A 13,728-nucleotide genomic window follows, 5' to 3' on the forward strand; every position below is an offset into this window, starting at 1 on the left:
CATAAGGTATCAGCTAAATGAATTACAGAAAGATGAGTGCACTAATACATGCAAATGGTGTTGTTAGCAGTTAAGAGCATTGGAGAGGGGAAGAACATTTAAAACAGGTCCCCACTTAGCTGGGAAATGTGTTGGATAATGGTGACCCAATCACTCTGCTTCACCCTCAGGTTTTATTCATAAAATGAATGAGGGGAGGGAACAAACACCCTATCTTGATTTTCCTGAACAAAAAGAATAAAAATGAACAGACTTGAAAAGTATTTTGGGTGTATATATTACAATACTCTAAAACCTGAGCAATTCCTCCCCTCAATTATCAAAGTATTATACTCTTTTAATAATATGTCTTGACATTTCTATCAAGGAATACTTAATAGCTTACAAATATTCACTGGGCAGTTTTACACATATAATGGGGTGTAACCCTATCAATAAATCACATTATCTATTTTCTTAAAAAGTAGAAATGTGCCTCAAACAGCAGTGGGTAGCATGGGGTCTCCATGGGAGGGTGAGGGTCAAGAAAGGCTCATAGGACCACAGCCACATCAAAATGGGACTGCAGCTGCCATCTTGACTTTTTTGCCCCCTCAGTGGAAGCCTCTGGGAGAGCAACTTATGTGTGTGTGTGTGTTTTTTAAGTTTGCCAATCTAGAAATAAAGATCAGCCTATATAAATCAAAATGTCCTGAGTGTCCAGATCAGAGTTATATTTTGCAGGTTGAATGGGGTCAGCAGATCATATGGTTAGGCTCAAGAGATGCTGAAAATTGTCCAAGAATACCAGGAAAGCCACATTGCCCAACTCTCCTCTGTACTTTTCTTTCTTTTGAAATGCAAAAAGAGTCCTAATTTTATGATAGTAGTCTAACTGCTGACACAGTGATAAATAGGAACTCACTTGCCCAAATCTTCAAAGTTCCTTTTGCCAAAGAAAGAAAGAACACCATGCATGCTCCCCAGCTCTTGCAGAATTTTTTTAAAGCAAACTAATAATCTTAATATTATGTGAAGTGTTGGACACAGTAATTATGCAGGAACAGAAGGGAAAAAAAAGGCCACAGCAATTTGAAAGTGTTTTTTTTTTTAATACATTGACAATTGTCCAGAGAGAAAGAACATACAACAGCTAAAACTTCCAAACACGGTTGTTGTTTTTTAAGGCCACATTTAAAAAAAACAACGATGAAGGACCTTAAGGCTTCTTTAAAAGGAGCAACTCATTGGATGCCATGGCATGAACACTGAGTTGGAAATAGTCCAGATAAGATGATTTACCCATAGGGAAATCTTTCAACCAACAGCGTAAGTCTCAAACTTTTGAAAAAGCCGATATTCTTCCGCTGTTCTTAATGGCAGCTTACGGATCAATGGAGCACGTGATTTTCTCATCCAGCATATTCCCAGCAAAATTGAAGGTGCTAGTCTTTACAAGTGACAGGATCTCTAATTTTTTTTTTAAATCCATCAAAGAAGATACATATTTTTTTCCTTAATCACAAACGGAATCAAAGAACAAGCCATTTATAATATACAAATGCAGCACAACGAACTGCGCCGGATATGAAAGAGCTCTGCTATCAGAGACGCCTGTACAGTAACTTGCTGTTTATTTGGCAAGGTTTACAAATCTAATACTCCAAAGTTTTTCTTTCTCCGTCTTCTATTTATTTATTACCAAAATAGAGAAAAAGAGAGAGGGAGAGGGAGAGGGGGAGAGAGAGAGAGAGATAGAGAGAGGATTTGCATAGATTGTACATTCAACTCAAAAGAGATTCCCCCCCACCTTTCCGGTTTTCTGTTCCTCAAATGAACATAATCTTTAATTATCAGTGAGGTAGTACCTTTGGTAGCACCCGTGAGCAAAAGAAGAAAACAAAGGCAGAAGCAGTAAAAACAGACAGGACAGACTGAAACGGGAGTTTGTCGGCATGGGAAATTGCCAGGATGCCTTGCAGGACCATAATGGAAATTAGTACCCAAACCCAGTTACAGCACCTACTTTGGTCAAGAACTTTGGCCTCCCAATTGCTTCCAATGGCTGAATTTTGCAAAATAAAAATGCTTCCGAATCCAGGAAGAGCAAAGGACGACAAAATTCTTTCCTACTTCAGTGTATCCTGCTATCGTCTGATATATTCCACTTGGCTAAATCTCAAGCCACTGGCTCCCTTTTAGGCAGGGAATGGCAGGAAGTGAGAACAGAAGAGTTTCTGACTCATGTTTAGATGGGTAAAGCTCATGTTTGACCAAGGCGGCCTTAAGGGACAACTAGCACCTGCCAGTGAGACTCTGGCTGCTTGACAGGGCCTTCACAAACCATCTAGTTTTACCTTGTTTGCACAATCAATTCCAAGAGCCTGGAAGATGGGTAAGCAGGCTTCCTAAAAGCCAGTGGGGACAAACTTGGGGCCATTAGGTGTGGATAGATGACCACTCCCACCATCCCTGGTTACTGGCTATGCTGGAGCTCATGGGAACTACAGGCCAACTCTGTCTGGGGCCAGATCCCTCTTTTAAAAGCATGGGTAAGACATGCTCAGTCTTGACCACTTGGTGTGTCCTCTGGATGTGTAGGTCTGTGACCCCAGCCTGGCTGGGAAGGCATATCTGGAAGGCACTGACTGGAGTAGAGTAGACCCATATTGTACAATAGAATTTCTTAGATTTCAGATCTGGAAAGGAATGTAAGATCCACGCAAACTTTCTGGCTCATAATCTCATGAGGAACCTTGTGTAGGCAGCAAATTCTAGGTGGTGGTGACATGCAGTGAACCTCTTCTTCGCTGCCATCTGAAGCAGATCATTCTGCTGAAAACAGTTACAATAGCCTCCCCCAACCTCTGTGCCCTCCAGAGAGGTGGACTTCAACTCTCAGAATTCTTCAGCCAGCCGGCGTTGCCCTGGGAATGGAAATCCATCCATCTGGACGACATCCAAGATTGTGGAAGTCTGGACTAAGACCAGATGAGTCCTACAGTCTCTTTCCAACTCAAGGACCTTGACTTAATTATGATATCCCAGCCCCACGTGGTGATGGAGGGACAGCAAGGAAGTGATGCTTGCCTTCATCAGCACTCAAATCACTAAAAGTAGTTTATACCAACACCATCCAGTATACCTCATACCTTCTACCTTTGAAAATCACCCTTGCGTCTATTACATCCATACACTGCTTCATATATTGCTTTTTGTTCTTTAACCTTCTCATGCCTCTTTTTTTACAGGATCTCAACTGCTCCATCCAACTGTGACTTTTGCAGTCTTCCCTGTCTTCTTGATCCATCCAGTCTTCCTTATGTATTTGTTCTAGCAACTCAGTAGTTATTCATTCTCTCTAGATGACCAAAGCTGATCACATTGGTCACTCATTCACTTATATTCAATTTACATTCATTCACCACCCGGTCATTCTTGTTTTACCACACACCCGTCTTAAATATCCCATTCTCGCTGCATTCAACCTACTGTCCTGACATACCCAACTGTCCATTTCTGTATCACAAAGCGGTCAAAAGCTTGCTTTTATACCGAACCATGTTTTGCTTCCTTCAACAAACATTCCTTGCAATAGACCAAAATGTGCATATAAAACACAAACAGCATAATGGAATGTTGGGATGAAACTTATTTGTCCTTTAGAATGAGAATGCTGGGCCTACTGGGCCAGAATAAAGGTCATCTACTGCCATCATCTGATCTTCAGCAGAAATCTAGATGTTTCTCCATCTGGGGCAGAGAAACGCTATCTATGGAAGACTTATGGGAGATGTCTTCTAGGACATGTGTTGTCTTGTAACAGATGCGGATGGCTGAATGGAGATACCCTTATGAAGCCCAGCAGTGGATACATTTGGTTGGATGGTTTCTGATGGAAGAGTTTTCTTCTCACTTTGAGCAACTTCAACCTTGAGTAAAATATTCCCTGATCTTGGGACTCTCCTGGAGGCTGGAACAGACGTCCTAACATTTCTGACTGTACAGACTGGAGATGATGCAGTTCCTACATTTGGCAGCCTCAGCTTTAGTTACTATTGTAAGTATCGGGGGCAGAAGACTTAACAAAAGCCAAAATCGAGGAAGCGGAAAGGAAAGGAAGGAAAACGAGACCATTTTCTTTTGTTTTAAAGGCCTTTCCTCAATAAAGGCAGCTTTAGTTAGCAAGATAAGATCATCTCCAAGCTGCGCAAGCAGCACCCTACAATTAGTCATTGACTAAAACACAAATAAATACCTAACATCATCTTCTCCAAGGCAGCCTTTCTTTTGTGCCAGCTAAATATTTAATGCTCCGCCTTTACGACAGCAGAGCTGACACTGCAATTTCAAAAGTCCAAAGCAAACTGGAGTAGCTTTAAACCAAAGAGGACGGTGGGAAATTCACAAGCAAGCCATCTGGATTTCGGGTTTGACATCGCAGTGCTCATTTTAAGGGAAGCCAGATTCCCCCCACCCCGCCCCCCTTGTCCCTTGGTTATCTTCGCAGACCTTCTGCTCTTTTCATGGTCTTTAAATATGAGCTGGGTCCAAAATTGAGGGAAGGGGCAAAAAAGGAGAAAACCAGCTTTTGTTAAAATAACAGACTTTATCCCAGAGCTGGACCATCATCAGAATCCAGTGGGTGTGAACTGAAGACCCAAATGAAAGTGTGAGTCTGTGCACAGCAACATCTGTCTCTCTGTTGTCTGGGTGCAACCTGGACCAAAGTAATTAACTAGAAATCAGCGAGGACAATGTCATTTAATCATGAATAGAATTTTGCTTTATGCACTCTCAGACTAAGCTCCCAAACCTAAAACAGGACTTGGAGCCTGCAAAAAGTTAAAGAATCAACACAAAACTGGATTTAATGTGGATGCTTCTTGGTCTTGTCTAGGAGAAGTCTTCTTGAAAACAAAGCCAGCCTTTTCCACCTTTTTCCAGAAATGGAATGCTGTGGTAGAGCAGCAGATAGCTAATTTTTTTTCCTGCTATCACTTCCCCTGACGGAACGTTTTAAAATGCACTTTCTCCTCCCTTTATGGGGCACTGAACAAGAGCTCAAAATCAAACATTTGGGGGGGGGGTGTCAAAGGAAGATTTCTTTCCAACCTGCCACTCTACTGAGCATGTGACATATTCTTCCTGCTGGCTGTGCATTGCAGAAATAAGAAACAGCTTGAGCTGGCTGGTGCCATCCCATCTAGTTTCAGTTTGGCTGTGTTCATCCAACACAATTAATCTGGCTGTTGAAATAACCCATTTCCAGCTGTTCGCAAAAGATGGAACCACCCGCTAACCAAACAGGTTGGGGGCCCACCACATCCCAGCCAGAAACAAATTAGCCAAGCTAAAAACTAACAAGCTTAGCATGTTATGAACTGAGTCACTTGATCTGACCTGGTCAAGGATCTTGTCTGAACAAGGCTCTTGAGCATCACCCATCGCTAATAGCCATCAGAACCAGGGGGATAATTGTTACTTTCTGAGCCACCACCCCACCAAAAAAAGGAGGCAATAGTGAGATTTAGGTAGTAACAGTCTAGTGTTGCATTATTGACATGCTTTAGAAGGAATTTCTCTGGATTTCTGGCAAACTATTTTCCAGTCTGATCTGGGGATGTGGAAGATTCAGTGTAGGGATTTTTACATGACTTTCTCCTTTGAGCTGACTCCCTAGCTATGCCTGTTTGGGAAAGCAGCCATTTTGAATGGTAGTCTAGAGAGAAGTCTTGCGCCATTGTTAGCTCATCTGGAAGATCAAACATGGAATCTTTATTTGCATGAGAGAGTTAAATTAATACTCCATATTATACCATCTGTTGATTCAGTATTATAACCTTGAAGGCTTGGCTAGGTGGAGTGACAATATCAATGCTTTTGTGAGATGTCAAAGGGGATGTTTGGAAAAATGAGGACAACTGGAAAAAAAGGGCAAGTTTAGCATTTGTGCCTGAGCTGCTTTGCTAGGACTTTCAGGAAACTGTGAAAAAAGAACAGCCGGGATATAACATATTTGGTGTGTAAGAGTGAGAAATAAATTAGCCAAGAGTTGAAAATATGCTGCCCCCATTTAGAAACTTCAGATGTTTCATACAATTGGTTTCCTCCTTTCCTGTCTGTTCCCAACATCCAAACCCTTGAAAAGGGAAAACTGTTCAGTGAAAGAGGCTGGGATTTTCAGCCCCTTCTTGAACATCGATTTGTAGGCTTTCTTAAAGACCCCCCGCAACTCACTTGCTAGCTGTGCCAACCTTGTCAAAAAATATCGCGAGAGCAGAAAGCTCAGGTTCCCTTTTAAAGCCAGTGAAAGGTGTACCAGGTGCTACCTCAAACGTCCATCTGGTTTCACGGGGCCCAACTCGGACTTTGGGTCAGGACTGAGAGAACTCCAAGATGTTTGGCTGCAGGTCTGCATGACTGGACAGGAGGATGGGCCTATACTACAGACATCGACTGCCGACCACACGCTTCCCACCAAACTGTCTACCCAGCTCTCCAGCTTGGTGCCTGTCAATGCGGCATTCTTCTTCACCTGCTCCACTTGCCCGGTGCTGATTGGGAGGTTAAGCACTGGGTTCAGCCCTTGGAAGCTCTGCTCCATGTAGGCGTTCTTCGGAGGTCCACCATGCAGCTTCGAGGCATCTTCTAAAGGCAAGAGAGAACTATTTTTGTTAAAAAAAATCTCCAGAATTGAATAACAATGCTATTGAGTTGATCTACATTGTGTTGATTTTTATCTCTTCCCAGGTTCCTACAACAGGCTTCACAGCCTGGTTTCTGGATTAAGCTACTCGTTCTTGATCCATTCCGTTGATATCATTGGGGTACTTACAAAGGGTCTACAGTAAAACAGGAGGAAATAGGATCAAGGGAGAACAAATATGAACTCATATGCAAGAAGTACATCGACACATACAATATTATAAGCCATGGAAGGGCAATTTACAGACTGTAGGTACTCCTTCCTACCATTCCTTGATCATGAGTCTGACTTGGGCAGCCCCATTTTCACCTTTTGGGCATACCTCTTCGCTGGCCTCTCATTTATTATTTTAATAAGAAATAATAATCCTGGTGCCAGATTGCTTACCCCTGATGAAAGGAAACCCATAAGGTTCTTCTCTTTAACCTAGTGTTTCTCAACCTTGGCCACTTGAAGATGGATGGACTTCAACTCCCAGAATTCCTCAGCCAGCTATGCTTTGCTGGCTGGGGAATTCTGGGAGTTGAAGTCCACCCATCTTCAAGTGGCTAAGGTTGAGAAACACTGCTCTAAAGTTACATCGTGACTCTCTTCTTTCCATAATCGATCCTATCAAATCATCAAAAACATAAATCATACATTCATTTTTCCCCTTTTTTACACAAAAAGTCCATAAGGGGTTTCCAGTCACCAATAAACACAGATATTGTCTTTTCTCTAATCAAACAAGCCAGCTTGGCCATCTCAGCGAGTTCTGTCATCTTCACCAACCATTCCTGGTTGTTAAGTATTGCCAAAGCTTTCCCTCTTTCTGCGTACAATAACCTCGCTGCTGTTTTCATATATAAAAACAATGTGCCATGACGGAGAAGCAGTGTCAAGTTGTGGAAGCACCACAATTTCATTCCTGCCAGTATCAAAAACATCACCGGGGGGCCTGTGGTGGCTTCAAACTCACCATCCTAGCCTAGAGGTGTAGGAATTTCCAGGCCAAGATTTCTACCAGGAGTTAGCGAAAACAGGGATGGTGTCTGCATTTCTCTCAGCTTAATTCTTTGGTTCAGCTCTTGCAAAACTGGGCTGAAGCTGAGAGAAGCTGTGATTCAAGACATACAGCCCATCTCTAGGAGAACATGTGCTTATTCAAAGAAGGTCCCTCCTCTACTTTGAAAACCAGGCTGTCGTCCAGGGTGGGTTGCAGGCCAGGAATTACATCATCATTTTGTCTACAATTCATGCCACGTTGCCTTGACCCTCTGGAGCTTGCTCTAAGAACAAGCTTCAATTTTCAGGAAGGCTGACATTTTTTCAATTCTGGGAGTTGAAGTCCACCCATCTTCAAGTGGCCAAGGTTGAGAAACACTAATCTAAAGTTACATTGTGACTCTCTTCTTTCTATAATCTGTCCTATCGAATCATCAAAACCATAAATCATACATTTATTTTTTCCCTTTTTTACACAAAAAATCCATAAAGGGTTTCCAGTCACCAATAAGTCTCGTCTTCTCCAGCCGGTGTGTTCTTTCTGTTGAGCCATCTAACTAAAGCTCAATTAGAGTTTTAAACACAGGACACCCCAATTATTTCAAGGCCATCATATATTAAAGATGTGGTGGGGGTTCCCTCCCCCACTGCTAATGACTGCTTCTGGTGTATAATTTGTCAAATTCTGCCATGCCTGGCCTGAGGGTAATCCTCACCAGTGTGCTGCTGTTTGACAAAAGAAGTGCACTTGTTCTTGCGTGCAATTTCCTGTAAATTTTAACTTTGGTATGTGACTTGTATCCATGCTTGAATGAATGTTCCGAGCCACATGCTGGGCTGCAGAAATGGAGGCAAATAATTTCTGTCCGCTGAGCTTTTCTGAGAAACGAAGTTCACTGCATTAATTCCAAGGAGGATCCTGCCAAGGGGAATCACAAGGGTGTCTGCAGGGTGTGGTCAAGAGTCAAGATGTGTGACACACATCAAAAATGGGCAGAGCTTCAACCACACCATCATGGCTGCCACCTTGACCTTCTGATCACACCCTGCAGACACAGCTGGAAGAGCGGTTTAAAAAAAAAGGAGTACATTTGGGTTACTATATTCTCAGCCAACCTAAAATGATCCTGTCGTTAAGGAATTTAAAGATTAAATGAAGGAGAAAAAAAACAAACAAGAAACACAAGTTTTACAGTTCTTGCATTTTTCACTCTTTTTGGTTTGGTTTGGTTTTCTTTTTGTAGTTTTTATCTTTGCTTTAAACCCAGTAAAATTCTTATTAAAAAAAGAAAAAAAAACTTCCTTTCGGGTGAATATACTGGGTATGCTCATTTTCAAAGCTCTTCGGTCTTCTTAGGCCAATCTATTTGGAAGTTCCCTTTAAATGCTGGATCGGGCTCATTCCAAATCTGACTAATGACAACGTGGCATTGTTGGTGAGAAATGGAGCCAATGTTTAATTTTCAAGGCTGTTTCCGGGGCAGCATATTCTATGCTCCAAGCGATGACCAAGTTGTGGTTGTGCAGATGCAGGTTTTATGCGAGACAGATGACAGGTAACAATTGCAATGTGGGAAAAACCCACTGGGGAGGGGGGGGGGTTAACATGGAACCTTCCTCTGCACGACCAGCCTATCTCCCCCTCCCTCTTCCCTCCTCCTCATCCCAATTTATATCCTTCATCAGTCTAAGCCATGACACGCATTTCATGATATCCGCTGCAGTTCATAAAAGCTGATGCCTTTTAATAATATCTGCTAGTATCTGAAAAGGTGCTAAGGTCTCCTTCTGGGCTACACATCGCTTACCATACACAGCCCTTCTCCTATAATTATGTTGAGATTTCCATGAATTTGGTGCTCCAGCAAAAGTGGGGCATTATGGGAGCTGAAGTCCAGGATACCTAGAAAGCTCCATATTATCTAGGGCAGTGTTTCACAACCTTGGCCACTTTAAGTTGGGCGGACTTCAACTCCCAGAGTTCTCCAGCCAGCTCTGGGGAAGCTCTGCTGGCTGGGGAATTCTGGGAGTTGAAGTCCACCCATCTTAAAGTGGCCAAGGTTGGGAAATACTGGTCTGGGAATAGCTGCCAGCAAGGATAGAGAAATGATGAGTCACTTATGTCTGCTCTGCCCAGCAGCTGTCCTCCAGCGTCTCAAGATAGAAGTTGTTTTTCTCCTTTGTACCTGATCCTTCTCTTTTTCTCAAACTGGAGATGCCTCAGACTGAACTTAAGGACCATCCATCTGCTCTAATCTTGAACAACAGCCCGAACTGTCAGCCAGCCAGCTCAAAAACCGTTCAGTGGCTGGTTTTATCCACCCCGCTCAGCTATCATGTGGTTGGTTTGGGTTTAGTTAAGAGCAATGTGGGCATCCAGCCAGTGTGCTTTTGTAAACCCTGATTGGCAGGCTTAGCAATTAACTCGGGCCAAAGTTATCTCAGTGGTGGTGTGCCCAGTAAGTGAACAAGAGAAAGCTGAAATGGTAGGGCAGTTGTCTTTAAAGAGCTGTTTCTACATTCAGTGTTGGAGAGGGGCAAACCGAAGACAAGCTGGGTGAAATATCCTTGCCCACAATTCTGCAAGCAAAGGAAGTGATAATTTGGCTCCTTTGTGCCATTGTGAACTAAAAGTACCCACAATGTTTTGTACTTAGGCAACTGTGGTGGCTTTCCTCATCTCTCTCAACACTGCCCCCCAATTAATAAAGCTTTGCTTCCCCATTGTGATTATTCTCCGAGTCCTGATATCAGTGGAAAAGAACTGGGGAAGAGCTGCTTTTTCAGTTGAGACAAAGGCTGAATATTAGCAGTGGCCTGAATATTCTGGTTTTGCTTCAAACTTCCTAATTTTGAAAAAAAAAAAGGCTTACCTTGTCTGATGGCTTGCTTGTTCAAAAACGTCAGAGGGGAGACCAGGAATTTGGTTTCAGCCACAGGGACCCAACGATGCAGGATTTTAACCGTCCAAACTCCTGGCCGGAGGGGTAAATTCAGAGGCGGCTTGTAATGCGTGAACTCGGCGCTGGATTCGATAAGGATATCGTAGGTGGCGGCAATGATGTTGACGGGGTCTATCCAGATGACTGTCACGGTGACATTGGGACCCTTTGCCCACTTCTGCATCCCCACAGGCTCGTCCGCCGGGGCAATAAGGCCTCCAAAATTCCGGAATATCCTCTCTTTAGCATCCCAGTCTGTTCCAACCTAAAAGAAGGAAGGGAAAAAGAAGAGGAGATGGTGCTGTCAGAAATAACTCCTAAGTCACAGGAAATCCATGATTTTACCTCCATTGTTTAGGCTGTAGATCTCACATGCCCTATCAGAAACTTTCAGCACTTATTGATGCCTCCAGAATTGTAAAAATAGGTTCTCGCCTTTCCTTTTTTCCAGTTTTGTTTCGAAACTCTTAATGTGGTAATTGGGTTGATTCGAAAATACTGCTACAATGACGATGGGTGGTGGTGGTGGTGATGATGTCATGGACACTCACACAAAATGGCCACAAAAGAGACTTACCACGCACCAAATGTTCGCTGTGGAGACCAATTATCCCTGTTATTGGTAAATTAGAAATCCTCTTTAGAATGTCCTCTTTTCCCTACCACAACAGCCCTGGGAAGTAGGCTGGGTTGAGAGAGAGGGGGTGGCCTAAAGTCCCCCCAAGTAGAGTCCATAGCTGAGGGAGAAACAGAACCAGGGTCTCCCCATTCCTAGTCCAGCATCTTCATCACGACACAGTAGTGGTTTAAATAACAAGTAAATAAATGGTTTATTTATGATAAGTAGGTGACAAACTATATAAAAAGTAGCAAATTCTACCCAAATTCATTAAAAGTTGACTAGGGCTAACTATTGATCTGATTTAATCAACATGTATCAGATGACTTCACCCCTCCTGAATACAAAAGCTAGTGATATTTAAATATCGATATTTGTAATACCAACTCAAGATTAATAATTCTGTTTCTTCTGGCCTTTTGCAGTTATTCCAGGAAGAAGCCAAACATTTTTTTAATGGCTTCAATACACAATACCAATCCTTTAAAAAACAGTTCCAGAGGGAAAGGACAAATTTACTAATGCAAGAACTGACGCAGAGGATCTCAAGATATGTGAAATGTTTCATTAATAATTCCGGCCGCTGTTCCTTGAGTTCTTAAAAGATCAGCTTTTTGACCATTCTAATGCTTGTATTCTCTCAATTGCAATACAGGAATAATTTCCATGCTGACAGACACCCCAACAATGCCATTTTAATTAATTAGCATCAACGGATGCTTCTGCTAATGAAACAGAGACTTGAACACGTTCATGTTTCAGCTAGCAAACATTAATTAGGCAGAAGGGTTGTGAACAGGGCACCTTTTTAAGGAGGGGGTCGTGAAATGAGATTAACTTGCAATCCAGAAATAATGCAGAATAGAAATCCTTTCGGAGGGTCTGGATGGGGTGGGGGTGGGGTCAAAAAAGTCAAGGTGGCAGTCAGGACCACATAATTAAAGTCCCACCCTTTAAAACATGCCATTGTATGTTATGGACACCGCCTTGACTTTCTGGATCGTTCCTGTGGATAAGATCAGAAATCATGGAGAGAGCTAGCTTATGGAATAGCCAAAGGTCGGATATGACTGAATGGATAATTTGATTAGCTTTGATCCAATTCCTGTGGCTATCCCTGAATCCTAATCAGTGTTAACCCTAGATCCTAGGATTAGATCCTAGATGCTGTGGATACCCTGAATCCTAGATCAGCAACTTTAAGACGTGTGGACTTCAACTCCCAGACTTCCCCAGCCACTGGCTGGGGAATTCTGGGAGTTGAAGTCCACAAGTCTTGCTAAGGTTGAGAAACACTGTGCTAGATTATCCTAATATGAATTTAAGGGGGTCAACTGTAGGAAAAGATTTTCAGCTCTTGTAAGCAGAGAATGATGAATATCTGATTAAAGCCAAAACTTCAAGATTCTCCAAACCCAGGGATATATATTCTCAAATCCACCAGCCCATCTGTGCCCCATAATCCTGAAACTTCACTCAGTGGTGGCTTGAAAGCAAAAGATTGCTTCTTTCTAGAGTGGGAAAACTTTCTCCTACCCACTGCTTTCTAATTGCAGTGAGTTATTTCTGGTTATGAACGCCAATTTTATACTGAACATTTTGGAAGACGATGGTCCCTATAATCTTTGGGAGGTTTTTTTCCCTTTCCCTTTCATAAACTCCCATTCTCTTATTTCAAGGAGGGAGGGGGCCAAAATGCAACCAGCTGTTGGAGAAGAGGGAAAGTGCCACCTGCAAGCAGGGCAGAAACGGTTGGTGGGAAGCCTTCAGACGTCGCTGAGCTACAAGTTCGCCACTTCCCCATCTGCACGGCCAACGTAAATTGCCGTTCAACAGACGTTCAAAGAATGACAGGTTAGAAGAACTGTGGTGTCCGCTCTACCTCGCCGACCTCAAAACCTCAGTGCATTTCATGACATCGGCCATCATCGCCAAGGAGAGATGACTACCAATTTAGAGGGTTTAAAAAAAGGGATGGGACCTATTCAGAGGATCAGGAACTCAGTGGCTACTAATCTTGAGACTATTTTCTACCTCTTAATCCACAGGCAACATATTTTAAGTACCTGTTCATACTTGGGAAGTTCCCCTAGCTGGCCATTCTGGGACACAATTTATGCTTTGGACATGATGATGATTTAGAACTACAAAAAGAATGCTCTGATTCTATTACAGTGGTTCTCTAGTATCATTATTATGTTTTAGCATTAAATACATGGTTTAGAAGGATCTATCTCAACTGCAGGCGGCAGCTGCCTGACCTTGGCTGATCTCAGAAAAGCTAAGCAGAGACAGGACTGGTTAGTACTTGGATGGGAGACACCCAAGGGCTGTAGCCTACACTGAGAAGTTGAAAACGTAGCTTGGAAGAAGGCAATGGCTAACTATTTCCATACTATTGCCAAGAAAACAGCAGCGGTGTAGGCAGGAATTCATCAAGACCTGAGCTTGACTGCAAGAAGACGATTAAAAGGGACTAAAAGTCATGGTGGGTC

At 42.8% G+C, this 13,728-nt stretch overlaps 1 protein-coding gene across 1 annotated transcript in view; it reads right to left on the reverse strand.

Annotated features, from left to right (window-relative positions):
- Nucleotides 1-1,683: 1,683 nt before the first annotated feature.
- The window catches only part of XYLT1 (xylosyltransferase 1), a 159,273-nt gene continuing 147,228 nt past the window's right edge, over nucleotides 1,684-13,728 (reverse strand). Inside the window, exons 11-12 of the mRNA XM_063314624.1 lie at nucleotides 10,546-10,879; nucleotides 1,684-6,630 (exon numbers count right to left, since the gene is read on the reverse strand). Of these exons, the coding sequence (XP_063170694.1) occupies nucleotides 6,308-6,630; nucleotides 10,546-10,879 (657 nt within the window). The 3' untranslated portion in view covers nucleotides 1,684-6,307. The remainder of the gene's footprint in view (nucleotides 6,631-10,545; nucleotides 10,880-13,728) is intronic.

This window comes from Candoia aspera, chromosome 14 (genome assembly GCF_035149785.1).
Source record: "Candoia aspera isolate rCanAsp1 chromosome 14, rCanAsp1.hap2, whole genome shotgun sequence".
Classification (NCBI taxonomy): domain Eukaryota; kingdom Metazoa; phylum Chordata; class Lepidosauria; order Squamata; family Boidae; genus Candoia; species Candoia aspera.